This window comes from Passer montanus, unplaced genomic scaffold (assembly GCF_014805655.1).
Source record: "Passer montanus isolate IOZ18808 unplaced genomic scaffold, ASM1480565v1 scaffold34, whole genome shotgun sequence".
Lineage (NCBI taxonomy): Eukaryota > Metazoa > Chordata > Aves > Passeriformes > Passeridae > Passer > Passer montanus.
In genome coordinates this window covers 7,369,483-7,381,620 of record NW_024368152.1, presented here as the reverse complement: position 1 = coordinate 7,381,620, position 12,138 = coordinate 7,369,483, and the positions used below count along the sequence as shown (strand labels likewise).

Below are 12,138 nucleotides of genomic sequence, written 5' to 3'. Positions count from 1 at the left end.
TCAGTAAAACCAGCAATGCAGGAGTGTCCATTTCAAGGCAGGTATTCATGCTCATTTCTTCCCTCTGTCTCTTTACCTCAGCTTCACTACATATCTGTGGATGTGCAACCTTCTCTGTCTCCCTTCCCTTCTAGTCTGTCTAGGATGTGAGTTCTTTGGGTCAGAAACATGCTTTGTGGGTTACTTTCTGTAACAAATACTCATACAAATGTTGATCCTGAATTAATTTTTTTTGTTTTCATTTTTCTTTCTTGCCCTCTTTTCTAAAGCATGATCAGTTTGTTTCCCTTTCATGTGACTGTTTTGTATAAAACTTCTCCACTAAATCCATAGAATCATCTTGGGTAATAAACCTCGCTCTGTTTCATTTGCATCATTGCTTATAAAGGAGAGAAAACAGGTCAAGTTATGCCCTGAAAGAATATCTCCTCATTTATTTAGGATTTTTCGAATACTGTTAAAAGCATAATAGAAATGTGGTAGTAAGAGAATGGATGGAAAAGTGTGAGTGACAGTTTAAAGATCAGTTTAATTTAGGGAACTGCACCTATTGAAAAGCACAGCCCTGCCTTTTGACTCTGTCCCTGCTAGCACTTAATGCTTTAACTTGGTGTTACAGGTTTTGGAGCAGTTCAGTTGTTACAAGAATGAGAGTTCTGTCGTTGTTGTTTTAATTGCTGCTTTAAAAATGACCATGTTTGCATACTCTGACCCTTACCTCTTATGGCCTGAAACTTGGCTGAAAAATGATTAAGGAATGGACAAGGTGAATTATGGTACTGTAAGTGTGTACTGTGTTGCTGCAAACATCAGTATTAGGCTTGCTGTCAGGAACATAAAAATAGTATTGTCATTGTACCCTGTGGTGTTAAGATTAAGTATGTATTTCAGCTAAGTGCCATCCAAGAGTATAAAACTGTTGTGCAGAGGACCAGTGAAGCATGCAGGATGTACAAGTTTCTTTTATTGAAGTGCTCAGAACCTGAAGCAGTGGTTCCCAAGCTGTTGCTTGTGATGACTTGGGATGCCACTGTTAGACATGGAAAATTGTTAGGCAGTTTTCTGTGTGAGTAAAAAATAAAACTATGAAGTGAGAAATGTCACTTTCTCAATAAAGTAATTTATCCAGCTTTTTGTATCTTAAGCTACTTTTGGTAGTGGTTGCTGTATTTGAGGAATTTCTTTCTTTATTGTGCCCTTAGTGTTGCATTCTTTTCAGGCCATAACCAGAACAATTCTTTTTATTCACTGATTTAGTTTTATTCAATTCTGCTTTTGCTTTCAGTGCCCTAATGTCTTTAAATATTTAATATACAAGAAATTTTCTGTCTTCTAGAATAAACTGCCTGAAGGGAGGAAGAATTTGTGAACCTATCCTACTTGAATGTACAAGAAGAAAATGCAGTGTGCAATCAAGCTGTTTATCTGATTACATAGCACTGAAATGCACTTCATTGAGCCCTGCTTCTGCACAGGCTTCTGAAGTGATCTGTCAGTGATTTTTGGAGCTGATATGTAGCTTTGAGTCCTGCTCACTTGAAAAACCAAATAAAACTACCGCTCAGATCTTCACATTACTGGGAGAGTAGAGGTGATTTAATGGTTGATAGTGGTTTGGTATTCAGAAAATCTGCAGCAAAAGACATCAGTTTCTTTTCTTGATTTAAGCACATAGTGCCTCGTGTTCAATGCATCTTTTCCTCTGAGCTGCTCAGGGGAACACTGGTTTGTGCTTTGGCCAGGGAGGAACTTGTGGGAGAAGCTCTTAGACATGCTGTGGTAAAAGCCACGACAAAGCTACAGGTTCTGCAAATTGCTAAAAATGTGTGGATATTTCTGTTAATTTTTAATACACACTTGTGTGAGTTCTTCTTTCTTTTCTTTTTTTTATGCAGGTCAACTTTGTAGTGTGCCAACTGTTTGCCTTGCTTGCGGCTATTTGGTTTCGAACATACCTTCATTCAAGCAAAACTAGCCCATTTATAAGACATGTTGTTGCAACACTCTTGGGCCTTTATCTTGCACTTTTTTGTTTTGGATGGTAAGTTGCACTTAAATTCATTTTTCAGGAACTTGTAAATTTTTAATTCTGTATTACAAAGAATCTTATTGCCTAATTCTATGGGGTTTTTAGCTGCTGCAAATGTACAGAAATCAGCTTAAATATTCTGATGAGGTGCACAAATTTGGAAAGGTCATCATCTGTTTGCAAACTGGTAACTACCATACTGGCTGCCTGTGGTTTTAGGAAGATGAAGCAGGTGCAGTTTGTTTAACTTCTACAGTTTGTTTTTTTTTTTCATAAACTTGCTGGAGAAGTGTTCTCTTGAGACACAGATGTAGTGAATAGGATAATTCCCCATAAATACTCATGACATGAGATAACTCAGTGTCTTTTTCTGAATATTTAATATAATGTGGCTTTTTTAAGGAAGAGTTTCTGCAACTGTAAAGCATGTCTAATGACACTCTAGTAGTATAAAACACTTGGAAGAGAGCTGGCTTTGACTTCAGACTGTTTCATGGTTTCTTTTTTTTTCTTTAATGATTTGGGGGGAAGATGTGATTGTTTTTCAAATGCATATTTTGTGTGACTGCTGTTTGCATATCTTGATCTTTTCACAGTGCAGCAAGACAATGCTAGTAAAGTTAGAAAAAGGTATTAATATAGTTTGGTGATTTGTTTTTTCTTCAAAAAATAGCTTACTAAATGGCTCACATCTTCCCAAGATGATTTGAGTGCCAGTTTAATTTTATTGCATTGTAAACAAGGTGCTTACTTAGCTTCAAGTGTATAAAGGACTTAGTTATACTGACTATTATAGAGCATTACTGAGCTAGGGGGAATTAATCAAGCTGTTGTGCAGGTGGGAAGCTGCACACAGAGTGTGTGTGCATCTGTCTCTGCACATGCAGAATCTGTTGGCCTCTACATTGGCATGTTGCAGAGCTCTCCCAACATTAATTGGTATATCTTGTTTTTAAACTTAAGGAAAGGAGATCAGTAACCTTTGTTCTTTAGATTTACATGTCTGATGTACTTTCATATGAAACTCTACTACTCTAATCCATTTCTTAAATTTGTGGCCATGATATTCTGCTTTAAGAGAATAATCTGAACTCAAAGACTTCAGGTTTAACACCACAGACAAAGAGGAGGATATGGGAGATAGAAGGTACTATGTGAGGATTTTGAGAGCTGTGTAGGCTTTGAAGCACATTGCTTCCATTGCTTTAGAAGCAGAAATCATTAATTGTAACTTGTAATTGGAAAGGGATACTAATATATTCATATATGAATTTTGGGTATGGGAGATTTTGGAAAGCAACAACCTCTACTCCCAACAGACATAAATAAAAATCTGTGGAAGCTTCTCACTGGCAATATGCCCTGGAAAAAAAAAAAGAAAGATGTTTTCCTTTTAAGAGATTTATTTCTATTTTGCAGTTACTGAGCTAAAAACTATTTAAAAATTACTAAAAGAACATAATTTGAGATGTTGAAAGTGCACTCTTTAAAAATTGGTACTTCTGCCAGTGCTTTTTCCTTTTGGTTGAGTACATGTTATACAAGCAGGTTTTTTGAGGGTTTTGGTTTTTTTGGTTCCCCCTTTCCAAGAAATCAAATATGCATACAGGTTACAAGCCCCTGATATATCTTCAGTGACTTCAGTAATATGAGTTATAAACATATATACCAAGAAGGAAACTGTTACTGTTTTGTTATGTAGTGTTACTAGCAAATGTAGTAACTTGTAGATAAGGTCATGCAAATTTAAGTGTGGGAAGTAGTTTGTAATCTGCACCTTTCAAAGGACATTTAGTAGTAGTTATGTTGTCATCTTCAAGTGTGTTAGTTTTCAGTCACTTTTGTGAAACTTGTGATCATGGTAGAGGAAAGGAAGAGAAACAATAATTCCCTTGGCATTGTAGCAAATAGCATGAAAGGCCCAGAACATGTACCCTCTGTATGTAGTTAAAAATCACTGTTCTCTGTGGTATCTCAATATATCCCTTTGAATGTTAGAATCAAAGAACATATTGCTATTGTTACCAGCTCTGAAAGAGAAATGTTTTCAGTGACTGTAATCCTGGTATGGTACTCCATGTCAATCCACACTCTTTTAGGCTTTGATATCTTAGTATCCTTTCTCTGTATAAGAACAAACCTCTTCAGTTTTTGTCATTTCACTAATGCCTGTCTTTGCTATACAATATTGCCAATACTTGGCAGATAAGAAAAGGAAGTAAATACTTTTAAATTGACAGTTACTATTTTAAAATGCACACTTGAATTTTAGGTAGTCCTATCCTAAATGAGACTTACTAGAAGTGAAGCATGGGAGCATGGCTCTTCTGTAAAAAGTAAAGATTTTTCAAGGTTAATTCATGTCCAAGTGACTTGTTTTGCCTCAGTTCCTCATGTGTAGGATGAAGGATTTTAGTTGGATAGAACTGGTTTTCTTGTTGAAAATCTTTGAAGTAATTTGCTTGTGAGTAGAGGAGGAGTGAAATCAGGAAATTGTTGGTGATAAGTTGAAAAAAACAACATCACTGTAGCAAAATAATAGCTGCTTTTTAGGCTGCTTTTCATGGGGGAAAAAAATTCCCAGATTAGATGAGTTGTGTCACTTGAACATGTGCCTCATGTACATGTACCTGTGGTACTGAGACACTTAAGGTAGCAGAATAAAAAACCCCAAGTTACTGGAGATGAGCTCTTTTCCCCATTCACTGGCACTGCTTTGATTGCAGTGCTCTTGCTCAAGTGTAACTCCACCAAAGCAGTGGTGTTGGGATAGCTCTGGTGGTAAGCTGTGGAAAACAAGAGCAGCTTAGACCACCTTTGTGAAATAAATCTGTGGCTTGTTGGTGTGTAGGGCTTTTTTTTGTGTGTGTATGTTTTTTGTGACTATCACCACCATCCCTTTAAAAGTTACTGACAGCCTGGGACAGAGAGGCTGGCTGGACACAGTCACTGTTTCTGTTGAGTGGGAAATCTTACAATATTGTGGATACTGAGATATTGTTGGTGTTATCTGCGATATCTATTGTTGTAAATGACTTGAAAGATGAATATGGAAATTAAAAACTTTCATGTTGTTTACAGGTATTTACTCAGGAAATAATGCCAAATAGAAGTATTATAAGACATATTCTTTGTATTTTAAGAATTAGCAGCATTTGCAATATTCTCAATTGAGCTGGAGCACTCTAGCTAGGTGTCTAGTTTTTGTTCATTACTGCTCTCTGTGCTATGCTAAAGGGAGAAGGGTAGCAGAAAACGACTTCTCAGCAGGGGGAAGGGTAGCAGCTCAATTGAGCTGGAACACTCTAGCTAGGTGTCTAGTTTTTGTTCATTACTGCTCTCTGTGCTCTGCTAAATGGAGAAGTTCTCAGCAGGGGGAAGGGTAGCTAAAACCTACATAGAATAAAAGGGGGTTTCCTTTGGGAGCAGTGGTGGCTTTAAACTTTGAACCTCTTTAATTTCACAATAAATGCATGCAGTTGATTGTCATTAAAGAAAATGCTATGAGGGTTTACTTTTTTTTCCCCCCCTAGGTATGCCTTACATTTTGTTATACAAAGTGGAATTTCCTACTATATCATGATCATAATAGGAGTGGAAAATATGCACAAGTAAGTTTCCATTTATTTTTCTTTGCCTTTACAAAAATGCTGCTGTTGAAGGGGTTTTTTTGGTAATTGTGCATATATACCATAATTCTGGTTGTATCATAACATTTTGGTATTTGAATTCTCTAACCATGATTTTGTTTTCAGGTGAGAAGATGGCTTATTTGGGATTTTTTGCCAGCTTTTTGAAATGTCTAAAGCTCATTAAAAGAATACCCCACTGAGACATACTTTATGTTTACATATTCTTATTTTTTCATCATTGCTTAATCTTAAATGTTTCTGGGTGTTGACAAATGAAAAATGTAGTTTGAAAACAGCCAATGCTAGTATATGGAAGATGTCTGAACAGAAGACAATTTGTATGAAAAATTTTCCTAGGAGCTAAGTGCTTATAATTCCTTTTTTAAAATATCAGTATGAATGCTGTCTTAGGTTAAGAATACATTTATAAAGCACATATGGCATTATTTTAAGTTTGAATGCTTGATTATATTAGCGTATCTGAATCCATATAGAAAAACACTTGTTTCTCTTTTTCAGTCGTTCTTAAAAGCAGGGAAGACATTTATTACTGTATGCATATGTTTTACTATTCCAGTAGCCTAGAAATCAGAAACAAATTAGGTTCCCACTGTGTTAATTCCTGCATAAATGTTTAGTAAAATAGCAAATCCTTGCTTGAATAGGTTCCTGAAGTATGAGAGCCTGTGAGAAAAATGGTGGTAGAAAAAAACAAAGAGGAAAATTGCTTTACACAGAAAGAACAAAGCCAGGGCAGCCTTAGTTCATGATCCTACCTGTTAGATTATTCTGCTGAATTTTACTATGATAGTGAATGTAATTTTATTGTCTTTTAAAATATCCCATGTTAGGCTGTTATGTTCAGCATTTTCTTCAAAGCCTGGTGTATTCAAACTACTGAGGATGTGAGAGAACCTCCTTTGGTCAGATAGCTAGTTTATAGACAAACAGCTTCTTTGATTACTGGTTGTTGTAAAGCAACTTGTTCATGGGAATTTCTCTTTAGACATTCAACAATGTCTAAAGTAGACAACTTATGTTACTTAATATTTTAAAAGAAATTATTAATGTGGTTAAATGCAGCAAAGGGTGGTGCCACTCAGCAACACTCTGATCTTTGCCATAACAAGGTACATAGGTTTCTCAAAAACGGAAATCTAGCAGTGCTTTACATTCCTAATAGCGTGAGACAGGTAGGCAGATTTCCTGCACTGTGGCAAGGGAACACTAATTCCTGATCCTCCTAATTCATAGCAGCTGGTTTAACTGCATGGCCTGATCTGCTGAGATGTTATGCACAGCTGGGAGGGGAAACCTAGATTTGATTACAGAGCTTATATTATGAATTAATTTGCCATTGGATAAAACTAAAAAGCTCTTCTTTCAGTGGAAGAAAAAAAATGTGAATAATTTGTTACTTTAAACTGTGGACAATGTGTGGATGCTGAATGGCAAGCTCCAGGAGCCACTTCTAGTAGGTGATACAGGCAAGACCACACAAGGTTTGCTCCTTCCACTGCTGGAGTATCCCAGAAGTGATGATGCCTGTACCTAAGAAATGCACCAGGTACACTTAATTTTCTGTCAGGAAAATGCCACTTACAGCTTTCTATTTGGCAGTCTCAATAGAAACCAATGTGAATTACTCCCCTCCCTACCTAAGTGTTTGTCTTCAGGCTATGAATGAATGTGTCTCATGGTGCCCAAGGGAGACTGAAGGTTAAGTACTGTACAGCAGAGTGCAGCTGGTACCAGCTGGCCTCAGGACTGGAGAATGTCAATGTTTTAGTGGGGGTGGGTGTACAACTAATTATAGTGCTTGTATATATACCTACATAGCCCCAGGTCTGGGATTTAGTTCTTGTATGGTAGAGGGACCCATTGGCTAGCCATCCTGTTTAGAGGTTACCTGCATTGTTCAATGAGCATCTTAACCTTGGATTAAGCTTCAAATACCTGTCTGTGATGTAATTATGGATTCAAGTGGATTGGAAAAGCACTTGTGTATTGTAGAAATCATATTTGTCTATTGTCTAAATTTATTCACTGATCTAAGTTTCCTTCTTTTCCCTGCCCTGCTGGCTGTCCTGCAGATTTCATGAGTGTACGGATAGGAAAAACATTATTCCTCTCCTTGCTGCTCTCCCTACCTGCTAACACAGATCCTCAGGGTCTCCAGCCTCTCTAAAAATTGCTTAAACAAGTAAGAGACAACTACATTTTTTAAAATGCTATCAGTTCAGTGCACTCCTCAGGGTCTCCAGCCTCTCTAAAAATTGCTTAAACAAGTAAGAGACAACTACATTTTTTTAAATGCTATCAATTCAGTTGCTGTGCACTGATTATACAGGCTTCCTTACCCTCTGAAGCAAGAAGATGTTTTTGATAAATTTTTGCATTCTCCAAAGCATTTTAACCTTTCATGGTAGCTGTTATGTCTGCTGTTCTGTTTTCTTTGATGGATATCCAGGTCTTTGTACTGTTCCTATGCCCATGTATGTGAGCTGTTTGAACATTCTAATGTGAAGAGGTATTTGAATTTGAGTAAACAAACTTTGGTTGTAACTGGTCTGGTATCTGTGGAGGTGCTTCCTGGTCCTACCTTTCTTGGAATTTTGGAATGTTAGTCTTCAATAAGCTCCCTTACACTCCAAGCTAGAGCCAGAATTTGAGGGGGAGGCTCCCCTTTGCCTTCACCCCTTACTGTGGGGTTGACAAACAATGGGAGATGTGGCAAAGGAGATGTGGTGGAGATTTGAGTGTTTTATCTTAAAAATCTCAGATTAGAGTCAAATAAATCTTGATCATCTGAGTAAACTAATTCCTTTGGCGTGTTAATTGTGGCACTTAATTTGTCAATCAGGTGTTTAATGATGCTGAATGTCGTGATTTTTCTGATGCTTAACTAGAAATCAGACTTGTATTCTGAAGATTGTGGATGGAAACGCTGACTAGCACCAGGCAGTGATTTTCTGTATGTTGGAGATTTGATGATAACAAAAATAACCATGTAAATGGATTGTAAATTGTCTATCTTGAATTGAAAAATAAGCACTTGTTGAGGTTAACAGCTGTGGAGGAATTTCCTAGTAATCCTTGTGAATTTCTTCTAAAAGTATTTGCTCTAAGTAGCTATTAGAAGTTCATTCACTTTGATACCTTCCTGTAACACTCCAGGCTGAGCCTGAATAGAACTCAATACATGAGTTCAAACAGTGAATATAGAAGTTGGAAAATACCTTGATATATTATCCTTCCTAAAATTGGAATGTTTGAATGGAAAGGCCTTTAATGAGTATGTATTTTGTAATGACAGGAATGGAGTGAAAAGAGAACTACAATTTCCTTACCTGTAGTACCATCACTTTTTGTTCTACTTTTAAATAAAGATTAAATACACTTATTTAATCTTGGGGGAGGTGTGTGTCCCTGTAGAGGTATAGGGAGAAAGAAGGATAGGAATCATCTAGTATCTGCAGATTTGTAAAGGTTGGTAGTTAAGTAGAGAGGCTGAAAAACATAATGCATGGGCATTTTTAAAGTGTTGTAGCCTTCTCAGTTGGTTTGTTACAAAAAAGACATGTGCTGCCTTAATGCAACTAGGAAAAAATCTGATTATATGCTTTGTATTTCCAGAGAGAAGAGTCTAAATCAGTCTTACTTTTAAATCCCCAGCTCCTTTTTAAAGTTTATTTCATTTTATGCTTGATTGCTGATGTTATTCAAAAGAGCAGAGTTCTCAGAAGAACAGGGTTTTCAAATAGTGCCATTGACACATAAAACCTCTCTTACCACTCTTGCAAACTCAGGTGAAAAAATAAATTTGGACTTCAATTGTAGGAAGTAGCTATGCTTCATTGAGTATTGATGTTTTCTTGAAGGAGGGTTCCCTTACTCTGTACACTGTGTGCTTCTGTAAGCATGTGGAGGACAGCCCTGTCTTGGAAGGAACAGTAGTGTAAAATTGCCTGGGTATGTTAGAAATCTGTTGGGATGGAGTAGCTTTTTGGCTTGCATGTAGATTTTTATTTTTTTTTTAAATCTTTGTGCTTGAAGTGAAGCTGAACACAATCAGTCAATCAAAACAAAGTTGATAAAGTTGTGGTTTGGGGCTCTGTATTTGGTAATCTCTGTAGCATCTATACAGATACTTCTTCAAGGCACGTTACTCTGCCTGTCATGCTGCCAAGCAACTTGACTGTTAGCAAATGAGCTCTGAGTCATGGTATCATTGCTGCATGGTTTATTACCTCAACAAACTACTGATGTCAAATAAATCAGGCTCCCTACAAAATGAAGTGGCAGAATAAATTGTACCTAGAAGAGTTCAGTGAAAGCTATGTTCTTCTTCAGCTCCTGGCAAAGACAGCCACTAATAAGAGTTGATTAAAAATTCTGGTTGCATGGCATTGACTGAATTGAGGCAGTGGTGTTTGGAATAAAGAGATTATATGCAAGGGTACCATATATATTACAGTAGATTCTCTTCTCTAAGAGCATACTTATCCATGTTTTTTCATTCTTTGGTGAAACTTCTTGCATTTGAGACAAATTTAATTTGACTTATTATGACAAGCTCAGCAAACAATAATTTCATTATTCTTAATGAAACTGCTGGCTGTAAGTTAGGCAAGTCAGTTTTGCCTGCAGAACTGCAGGTGATGGTGGATGGAGTGTCTGTGTTGGAGCTGAAAGATCATGACTCTTGATACCAATGCACTGCAAACTGCAAAAATTCTGTTTGTGGTTTACTGCAGGTGATGGTGGATGGAGTGTCTGTGTTGGAGCTGAAAGATCATGTCTCTTGATACCAATGCACTGCAAACTGTAAAAATTCTGTTTGTGGTTTTGTTTTTTTTTCCCCTGTAAGGGAGGGTGGATGTAAATAGAAAGCATTGCTATTTAAGAAATACAAACACCTTAATTTTAAAATCTAGTGTCACAATTAAAGATGTTAAGTTTCATATGGCTTTTAAAGCTGATCAGTTTTGCAGATCAAATATCTTTACTGGAAGTTAAAGATAAGGTAACAGAATCATAGAATAGCTGTGGAAGTGTTTCTGACTCCCACCCTGCATGCTCAAAGCAGGATCAGCTAGAGCAGGTTGCTCTGTGAAACCCAAGTCTTCCTTAGTACTGTCACGATCCTGAATAGTTCCAGTTGTCATAAGCATGCTAGCCACTTCCTTTTGGTGTCTCGCTTCAATGTTTATTATAGCTTTAAATTTATTTGAGGTGACTTCATGCAGCTTAGTTTTCCCATCTGATCTGAACTTGCACAAAAGCTTTTTTATGCTTTAATTTTCCCTTACCCAATAATTGTCCAGATTTGGTATTAGTAAATTAAATTGATCAGGCTCATTTCAACTTAGAGTTAAATTTCATGCAGCTTAGTTTTCCCATCTGATCTGAACTTGCACAAAGCTTTTTTATGCTTTAATTTTCCCTCACCCAATAATTGTCTAGATTTGGTATTAGTAACTTAAATTGATCAGGGTCATTTCAACTTAAAGAAACCAGCTATACTTGAGACAGTTAATTTTATAGGAGGAGACAATATTAGGCAACAAGTAGTAGGATGTCAGTCTTTCCTTTCTTGTAAGATGTAACATCAATAATAAAAAGAGGGGTGAGGGCAAAACACATGAAACAAAGACTATGCCAAGAAAAAGTACAGAAGTCTTATGTCTTTAAGTCATTAGAAACAAGGGGAAGCCTGGCTGAGTAATGAAGAATTGTCAGAGGAGTATTTGACACTGCAAGTTGGTTTCACTTTGAATTAATTTTTCACTTTTGTTCAAAGACAAATGTTCTTCCAGTTTTCAACCAAGAAATCTCTTCTTTTCTTCTTGACAAAGATAGCGAAGGATCTTGAGGAGAAGCTGTATGAGGAGTGGCTGAGGTCACTTGGTCTGTTCAGCCTGGAGAGGAGGAGGAACCTCACTGCAGTGGCAGCTTCCTTGTGAGAGGAGGAAACAAAGACTATGCCAAGAAAAAGTACAGAAGTCTTATGTCTTTAAGTCAGTAGAAACAGGGGGAACCCTGGCTGAGTAATGAAGCCTTGTCAGAGGAGTATTTGACACTGCAAGTTGGTTTCACTTTGAATTAATTTTTCACTTTTGTTCAAAGACAAATGTTCTTCCAGTTTTCAACCAAGAAATCTCTTCTTTTCTTCTTGACAAAGATAGCGAAGGATCTTGAGGAGAAGCTGTATGAGGAGTGGCTGAGGTCACTTGGTCTGTTCAGCCTGGAGAGGAGGAGGAACCTCACTGCAGTGGCAACTTCCTTGTGAGAGGAGGAGACCCTGATCGCTTCTCTGTGGTGACCAGTGATAGAAGCTGAGAGAATCACCTGAAGTTGTGTCAGGGATGTTTAGGTTGGATATTAGGAAAAGGTTTTTCACCCAGAGCAATGGTTGGGCACTGGAACAGCTCCCCAGGGAAGTGGTCACAGCCCCAGCCTGACAGAGCTCAAGAA

General features: G+C 37.3%; 1 protein-coding gene across 1 annotated transcript in view; it reads left to right on the top strand.

Moving 5' to 3' along the window:
* MBOAT2 (membrane bound O-acyltransferase domain containing 2) overlaps positions 1 to 12,138 on the top strand; it is a 94,497-nt gene that overhangs the window by 15,729 nt on the left and 66,630 nt on the right. The window contains exons 2-3 of the mRNA XM_039715656.1: positions 1,896 to 2,041; positions 5,563 to 5,640. Coding sequence (XP_039571590.1) covers positions 1,896 to 2,041; positions 5,563 to 5,640 — 224 coding nt within the window. The remainder of the gene's footprint in view (positions 1 to 1,895; positions 2,042 to 5,562; positions 5,641 to 12,138) is intronic.